This window comes from Nicotiana attenuata, chromosome 8 (assembly GCF_001879085.1).
Source record: "Nicotiana attenuata strain UT chromosome 8, NIATTr2, whole genome shotgun sequence".
Taxonomy (NCBI): Eukaryota; Viridiplantae; Streptophyta; class Magnoliopsida; order Solanales; family Solanaceae; genus Nicotiana; species Nicotiana attenuata.
The window spans coordinates 42,348,991-42,358,748 of NC_031996.1; the positions used below are offsets into that span (position 1 = coordinate 42,348,991).

Here is a 9,758-nt window from a genome sequence, read left to right on the forward strand (position 1 = left end):
TTTAATTTGCTCTACTACAAGACTCATCATCTGAAGTTTATATAAACCAACTCACACAATTCAGCTTCACACAAAGGTTTCTAATTTGTTTAATCGATCACTAGAAAGTTAAAAAAAGATGGAGTACGACTTAGTGTTCTTGTACACAGCTTTGGCAGTGGGAATTTCAACCGTTTATAGCATGCTAAAAAGAACAAATATGTGGTTTTATACAATCAAATTTAGTTCAAAGGAATATAACTTTCCTCCAGGTGACATGGGCTGGCCATTCTTTGGGAACATGCCTATTTTCTGCAAATGTTTTAAAGGTCGCGATCCGGACTCATTTATTTCTTACTTCGTTACTAGGTAAGTATATATTTGCTATTCAATAAGTGAGCGTTTGGGCATAAGAATTCTAAAGTTTCAAAAAAAATTCAAAGTGAAAATGGTATTTGAAAATTAGTTGTGTTTGGACATGAATATAATTTTAGGTTGTTTTTGAACTTTTTTGAGTGATCTGAAGTGGAAATTTTGAAAAATAGCCTTTCGAGGTTTTTCAAATTTTCGAAAAATTCGAAAAAATTCATGTTCAAGTGAAAATTGAAAATTTCGAAAAAATGTTTTTTTTTTTTGAAAATGAGTTAAAATTTTGTATGGCCAAATGGCCTCTTATATATTTGCTATTCAATAAGTGGGCGTTTGGACATAAGAATTGTAAAATTTCGAAAAAAAGTGAATTTTTTTAAAAGTGAAAATGATATTTGAAAATTAGAGTTGTATTTGGACATGAATACACTTTTGGGTTATTTTTGAATTTTTGCGAGTGATCTGAAGTGAAAATTTTGAAAAACAGCTTTTGGAATTTTTCAAGTGAAAAGTGAAGATTTTATGGCCAAACACTAATTTCTAAAAAAAGTAAATTTTTTTTAGAAAAACGGTGAAAAAAATTTCATGGCCAAACGGACCTTGAGTATTCTTGTTCTCTTTTTTTTTTTTTTTCTTTTTTGGAATTTCCATTACTAATAAAAACATTCCTTAAACAAATTAAGGTACGGGCGAGGAGGAATGTACAAGGGATTAATATTAGAAAAGCCAAGCATTATCGTCACAAAACCAGAAATATGTAGGAAAATCTTGTTAGATGATGAAAATTTTGACAGACATATGCCTAAAACAAGCTTAAATGTACTGGGACAAGAACCTCCATCAAATCAAGAAGAGAAAAGGCGTCGAATGAGAAGTAATCCTATACAGAGTCATGGCGGAGCATTGTCTTTCCAATTGGATATTATAAACGAAACTGTGAAAAATTCATTTGAGAAATGGGCTTCAATGGAAAAACCCATTGAGTTTCTCACTGAGATGAAAAAAACTACATTTGAGGTACTAATGAGAATTCTTGTAGGTGATGAGGTTGCTCAAGATTTACTTGACGTTGTTTTTAAGGAGAATACTTTCCTTATTCGTGGTTTTCTCAGCATCCCTATTAATATCCCCGGATTTGATTACAATAGAGCAAACAAGGTATGTAAGATATATATATATTTATATACTGCAGGTAACATGCATGTCTTATTTTCAAAATCATAAATCTCTCATTTTAAGGAGACTTACTTATCTATAGTTCACTACTTACTTTGGTCCACAATAAATGATTTTTGTGCATTTTTCTTGTGGTTTATTTTTTTCAGATTTCAAGAATGAATTAATTATTTTTTCCTACATTGTCCTTGGAGTAAATAGTGTTGGAGTATGTGTTAGGAGTGTATTTGTGAAGATATAGAGCCCGTCTGGATGGGCTTGTTGTAAGTAGGGTGTCAATGGTTCGGTTCGGCCGGTTATTTTATAAATTTTGTATCATACCATTTTTTCGGTTATTCTATTATGTATAACCAGAATTAAACTTTTCGAAACCGTCCCAATCATGTCGATTTCTCTTCGGTATCGGTACAGTTCGGTAAATTTTCAGTAATTTTTATGTCATGTAAAAGTCACTAGTAGAAGTAGAATGCAATAACATATGTACTTTTATATGACTTAGCAAAACCCTCTAGATATTTATAGTTTAAAAGGTGATGAATTAAGAAATTATGAAAGATGGATAGAGTATAGATCCATCAAATATTCTATAGCGTGAACGATACTAAGCAAATACAAAAAAATATAAATCACACGAGTGGAAAGATATTAGCCAAGTTGGGATTCAAGAATAAAGTCCATAGAAGATTAAGCATTTCAAAAAGATAAATCTAATTCATACGAAAGGAAATATATTCAGTACATTGTAGGTTGCTACTCCTAATCGCTATAATACCTTGTGTCTTGCTAGTGAATATGCTGGAAATAATTTAGTTTCAATAGAAGTAGTACAATAAGCTTGAGTATTAGATTTTGAGTTTTAATTACTTGTTGGCTTGTAACTATTTCATAATTCCAAGGTACAAGAAAAACTTTAATGCTTTATTATTTTTAAACTTAACATATAAATATATTTTTTACATTGTAAATTTATTCGGTACGGTTTGGTATTTTTTCGATTTATTTTCATAAAATAAAAAACCTACCTTAACTATCGGTACGGTTATAAATTTATATAAAAACCTACGGTTTTATTAAAAGAAACCTAAAAATCGATCGGTACGGTACGGTTCGGTTGGTTTAGTCGGTTTTTAAATATCCATTGACACCCCTAGTTGTAAGTGACTTTTAAGCCAAAAGCCACAAGTTAGTAATTCTAGCTTTTGGCTTATTTTTGTCATTTTAGCTTAAAAACAAGTGCTTAGAAGCACTTTTTAACTTTATCCAAACACTACAAAATGACTTAAAAGCTATTTTGGCTAAAAAATACTTAAAATAAGTCAATCCAAGCGTGGTCATAGTAAATGTTAATATTGTTAATTTCATTGCTAATTAATATTAAAAGGTGCATTTCTTAATGTGTATGAAAACAGCCAAAAAATCACCTATTGTGGACCGGAGGGAGTACTATTCTTTGGATGATTGTATAACTATCAATCCAAAAAATATGAGTGTTTTTTTTCCTGGATATCTGAAATTATTGAATTCACAAAAACTGTATTTTGAGAGGGTTTAATCATCCTAATTGTGGATTTAAACAAAAAACGGAATGCAAAATTCGTTTGTTTAACTTGTATTTTTTTTTTTGAATATATAATTGATTTTTCTTTATCATTTTAGGCTCGAGGAGCAATAGTTAAGATATTTTATCAGATAATAGAGGAAAGAAAAGCCATGATTGCAAAAAATAAAGCAATGCTAAAGTCCAGCATACTGGATACGATGCTAGACAGTAGTCAAGATGATGAGAATATAATTACCACGCTAGTTTCGGTTACATTTGCTGGTTATGAATTTACTGCTGAGGTTGCGGCAAAAGCAATTATGTATTTGGAAAAACATCCTGACTTCTTGCATAAAGCAAAAGTACGTACACACTCACTACTTCTAGTTTAATTGATATTTTGTATGACGTTCTTCTTAATTGTTAGATGATGCTTTCGTTTCGATTATTCTATTATCCTGTCTTCCTACCACCTTATCTTTTTTATGTTATTACATGTTGTGTCTGATTCATTTACTTTTATTTTGAGTCGGAGGTCTACCGGAAATAACTTCTCTACTCTCATAAGCAGTGGTAAAGCTACATGGTCATAAGGGTAGTCAGTTGATCATCCTATGTCAAAAAATTGTACTGTGTACGTATATAGGTAGAATATTATGTTTTAGAGGTATATAACACATATTGAACACCCTTTATCGGAAATTCTTTTTTTCACTTCTTTCAAATTTGAATGCTCCTGAAAAATTCTTAGCTTCGTCACTGTTCACAGGATAGGGGTAAGGTCTGCCTACACTCTACCTCCTAAACCCTACTTTTTGGGATTACACTTGACTTGTTATTGTTTATCTGTTTTTCTTCTTAATTTCTTAATTACTTGATGTGCATAGCTTGTCAGGTGTGCGAACAAAGTAATCTACAGTGATTGATAGTTGAAAATCCACTTTCACGCCAATGTCTTGTTCATAATTTTTTTTTTCTTTCTCTTTTCAGGAGGAACAAGAGGATATAATTAAGAAAAGACCATCTTCAAATGCAGGCCTTAATATAGAAGAGATTAGAAAAAAGAAGTATCTTACGAAGGTAAGATCTCGCTAATTCTTGCTAACTTATTTGTATATTAGGAGAACACAATTCAATATGTAGAATATTTATTCTAAATTTCAATTAATTAGTGCAAGATCAAACTCTTTTGGACTAACATATGGATATATTCTTATTAAGTGTAATTAATTAATTGGTACAGGTGATTAATGAAACACTGCGTTGTGCTAGCGTATCATCATTGCTCCTTCGAGATGCAAAAACTACTGTTAACATAAATGGTTCGTACTCTGCCTTGGACTTAATTATTTCTACTTATTATAATGAGAGGCGAATCCAGGATTTCAAGTTTTATGGGTTCGGGATTCTAATCGTTTGAAGTTACTGCAGGGGTTCTAAATTAGTAATAATTTATACATATTCAACAAAATTTTAAAGACAAATACAGAGTTCGAACCAAAGCTACTGGGTTCGGCCGAACCTGCTTCCCGCACTCCAGCTCCACCCCTGATTATAATCCCACTTCAACTTCATTTATTATGCAGGGTACGCCATACCCAAGGGATGAAGGTTTTTGGTATTGTCAAGAAGTATTCATATGGATCCTGATACTTATGTGAAACCTAAGGAATTCAATCCTTCAAGATGGGATTTAAGAATATATAAATTTGTGTTCAAAAATAAATTTTCTTTACTTAGATAATAATATCCAAATAATTAGTTATAATGAAAATTTAATTTGTACAGGAACTTGAAACCAAGCCAGCCTATTTTATTCCATTTGCAGTTTATGTTGAATTTACATTATCCTTGCTGTTTATCTTAACCCCGGGCCTTAGTTACTGGTTACTGTTATTGCATGTCATTTATCTTTTGGTTGTTATGCTTCTGTTACTATTACGGTTTCTACTGGAGTTACTAATGAATTGTCTCCTCCCTTCTTCTTTTTTCTGAGCCGAGGGTCTATCGGAAACAGTCTCTCTGCCCTATCGGGGTAGGTGTAAGGTCTGCGTACACATTATCCTCCCCAAACCCTACTGTGTAGGATTTTACTGGTAGTTGTTGTTGTTGTTGTTGTTGTTGGAAGAGGCCCCAAAATGTGCCCACGCGCAAATTTAGCCAGACTTGAAGTTTCAGGTTATTCTTCATTACTTTCTTCTTTGCTACAGGTATATATTAATTAGCCCTTCAATGAGCATCTCAATTTCAGTAATTATATACGGTCAAATCTCTTTATAACAACGTCATTTGTTTCAGATATTTTTGGATGTTATAGCAAATTACTGTATATAGAAAACATGTATTACAACAAAACATGAAATTTGGTTCTGGAAAAACTTAGCTTTTATAGTGAAGTGTTGTTATATAAGGATGTTGTTATAGAGAGGCCTAACTGTACTCTATATTCCATAAAATAATTAAGAAGAAGAAAATTAATACTCCCTCCGATCCACAGTAAATCAATTTTTTGTCTTTGACACACCTCTTAATGAAATACAAACTCCTAGAAAACAAATAAGTATTTTGACTAAATTACCCTTAATTAAATTTTGCATACTGTTAACTTCACACATTGGGATATGTAAATGGGCAAATTTGAAAAACTATAGTTAATTCATTATTGATTATGTAAAAAAGACACTTAGACTGGACCAAAATAAAAAAGGTTAAAAATTCATTTATTATGAATCGGAGGGAGTAATTAATACTGATGTGTATATATGATGTTTGCTAGAGCAGCTTAATCCAGAGAGCAAGATTAAACGTCTTAAAAATTGTCTTGTGAGATTGAAGAAGCTCCCAAACATCATATGAAAGACAACTTAAGTAGGGATGGCAATGGGGCGGGGGCGAGGCGGGTTTGGCAAGATCCACAAAAATTTCAACCCGCCCCGCATAGCTATTTTTTCAATTTTCAACCCGCCCCGCCCCACTTGGACCCGCCCTGCCCCGCCCCACTTAATTTCTTTTCTTTTTTCTCCAATTTTTTTTCAGAACTGTCTCGCAAGCGATTTGCCCAGAAAGGATGAGTTAGAGGTTATTTACCAAGGTAATCTAAAAGAGGCATTAATTAGCATAAATAACAAGTGACATTGATTTCAAAACTGGAAGAAACGGTTCACAAGATTTAACAGCAAAATTCAAGAAATTTTCGTCAGAAAAAAAAACAAAATAAACTATAAGAAAAAAAAACATCAGATGTTTGTTCCATTTGGATATACTACTAGTTAATATGAGTATTCAAGTTCAGTTTCCATTCAACTGCATTTTGTCTACGGTTCCCGAATGTAAATAGATTCCCCGCATTAAACCCGCAACCCGCCCCATCCCGCTTTAAAAATTTTAAAAATTATTTTAACCCGTCCCGCCCGGCACCCGCATAAGAATAAACCCGCCCCGCCCCGCCCCGCCCCGCATCAAACAAAACCCGTCCCGCCCCGCATCTACCCGCCCCATTGCCATCCCTAAACTTAAGCATTTTCCAGGTTTACAATATATTTGCATTGCCCTTTTCACTGTTGTCTATGTATATGTAATATTGATAATGGTGAGCATGTATAGGTTAATTGTATCTTTAATTCATTTTATCAATAATTAAGTTGTAGTCTAGGTTTTCGAAAAAGTGTTGATCCAAATTCAGTAAGTGATGCATCATTTAAAGGCTCACCTTCCATGTTTTTACCTTTGTCTTCCCTCAATTCACTAAGTTTAAACTCGGTGAATTGTGTCTTTCTCTCTCTGTATATATTAGGTACTCCTATAACTGTTCGATGTTTTCAATATTGTTAATACGCTTAATGAAGATGCCTAGAGTTTAAAAAAATATAAATGTTTAAAAAGGAATGCCTTGTGATCACGCCCAACTATGCCTTAAAAAAAGGACAATGCGGTCGCTGCAAATATAATCCGGTTTACAAGTCCGGAGTCGAATCCCACAGAGAACTGAGGTTTAGCTACAGCTGTTCACTATCACCGAGAAGACAAGCTTGAACAATTCCTAACTTATAGATATTAAGATTCTTGTGTTTAACTACTTAACTAACAAATTAAAATAGTAAATTAACAACTAAAGATACCGAGGGTTAGAGAAAAGATTAAGGAGGTCTAGAGTTATGATTTCCCCAATTGTCGGAATCCTTCCTGCTATGTCTTCTATAATTTCGCCTAAGTATTCTCTACCGATCATGAGCACTCTTATTACCGTAAATCTCTCCCGAGTAATTACGATAATTTACTAGACGCACTCTCCCGAGATACGCTAGCTGGCTTTTAATACAACTCACTTTAGATTGCACCCAAGGCTTCGTTCGTACTTAATTATCAAATTTGACCGCCGAACACGATCCCGGCTTAATTCCTTGAGCTTTTACTCAGACTTCAAAGCTTCAAATCACTTTAATTCATTCCATAACATCTATATAGCTCGGAATCACACCTACAAGGCATAAAACACACAATTAGTGCAAAACACCAACGATTAAAGCGCAAACTCAATTAAAGTGCAGTAAATTCGAGTGTAATAAGCGACTAAAATATGCAATTATAGCCTATCATCAACACCCCACACTTAAATCATTGCTCGTCCTCGAGCAATCAAACTACACTTTTTTTTTTTATAGACACGACCTTTTTAAACAATTCTCCTAACTCATCACACCAAGAGTATTTAAAATAGACTAAGCGCAAAAGCGTAACATCTTCACCTCAAGATTTGACTCACAAGTACCACACGTTATTCACAACTCACCCACTTACTCTAATATAGAGGTGACTGACATTACCTTTCCTTCATGAATCAAGTGCCCTCACACAACAAAAGAGAGTAGTTCCACACAATAAAATTTAAGAACACTTAGGAACTCAAGATAGAAAGAATTCACTCACTCTCAGAAATAACATTCATATGCCACAAAAGATGCACCATAAGCTTGCCCGTAGTGTACTACTCCACTAATCGAGCTCATTCAATCTTGGATCAATTAGGAATTTATTTGGTTGTAATGTAGGCTACGGGACGGGTAGGATACATTTAGATATAAGAGTGACTACACCTCCCTAAGCACTTTAATACATACATTTTAACATTTAAACCCCATACTTATGTCAAACCAAAACTCCACCTTCACATCAATTTATATTACCCCATACTTCTTTAAGCACACTTACGTCAAGAGCCACCACTTATCAAGATTTTTTTTTCAACAATCCAACTATATTTTTTTTTCAATTCAAGTGGCTCTTCCTTTTTCAAAACAGTGCACCTTTCTCCTTATTTCATTAGTTCCACTCAAAAGCCAAACCAACCACCCCACACTTTAACTTTTATAAAGTTCATAAACAATTCAAGTGCTCATGAGAGGTTTCAATGGTTCAAATAGATGGTTAATTCGAACAAATGGGTAAGGCTTGTAATGTGGTTGCCAAAGAAACAGGATTACAGGCTCGAAGGGGTTAACTACGATACATAATAATTAGGCGGGTAAAATATACATATCTGGCTCAACAAAGAAATGCCTATATCACTTCCTAGACTGAATAAAACTACTATTTCGCTTTGCAAACACACGGGGCAAGTTCTAGGCATCAAATGCAATGCACAGAATATCACAAAACCTTACACACACATGGCACATAACTCACTCAGGATTGGATTCATCAAGACACCCTAGTCAGAGCAGTTAAGCAAATTTAAAATCATACAATTTAAGGTACTTATACAAGAGTCAAAAACTGAGCCTAAGCGTCACAGCCAAAGTACTCACTATTCTCAAGGCATAACAAAGTCAAGAGATATTGCTTCATTTCAAAACAAAACACAATGGCTCCTATTCCCAAAAAAAAAACTAACTACACCCGGTTCAAATAAAACCCTTGGAAAAGAACCGTGGTTTAAAGAAAAACCAAGGGGTAATTGCTACACTACCTAACAAAACAAAAAATCTTTTTGGTATTTTCTTTAGACTTACTTCCCTCAAGAAAACTGTCTAGAAGATCCGTCATCAGGAAAAGTCCAATCTTTTAAAAAAAAAAACACAGCTAAAGTAGCATGAAAAATCACCCAGACAATCTCCTCACCCCACACTTAAAATTGTGCATTGTCCCCAATGCACACCCATACATACAAGAGGGTAAAAGAAACTCCCTGGTAGGCCAAAGGCCGAAGCACTAGCAGTTCATGGGGTACTCAGACTTCTCCCAAGCTTGGTCCTTCGTGTGGGTACCTCACACTTAGTTCCAACCATTTGGTTTGCTGATGCATCCTTCCAATACCTTTGCTTTCCATGCTCCTAGAAAAAAAAAAAATTGACACTACAAAAATAATACAATTAAAAAAAAAAAAAAATAAATAAAAGAAAGCAATAAAGCTGGGTTGCCTCCCAACAAGCGCTTGATTTAACGTCGCGGCACGACGTGAATCACTTTCTGCCTCCACTTTGAACTTATGAATCGGACCCCAAGTTTTGATTCTGCTCTATGATCATGCTCCTGGGGTGGTGGAACGAATCTGACTGGCCCAATAAAATAATGTAGTATTCTGCACTTCTTGGCCTTTATATGAGGTGTGTAATCCCGACTTTCTGGCAAGAAGAATTCCAGAATGTAAGCACTTTGTTCCTCATTCCTTGACTCCTCAAATGGCTCGGACGACTCT

The 9,758-nt window shown here is 34.2% G+C and overlaps 1 protein-coding gene across 1 annotated transcript; it reads left to right on the forward strand.

Annotated features, from left to right (window-relative positions):
* On the forward strand, positions 1,044-4,748 carry LOC109231869 (beta-amyrin 11-oxidase-like). Its single transcript, XM_019397489.1, has 5 exons — positions 1,044-1,506; positions 3,181-3,426; positions 4,055-4,144; positions 4,308-4,386; positions 4,651-4,748. Exons 1-5 carry the CDS (start codon positions 1,048-1,050, stop codon positions 4,671-4,673), a joined length of 897 nt encoding a protein of 298 aa, XP_019253034.1. The 5' UTR covers positions 1,044-1,047; the 3' UTR covers positions 4,674-4,748.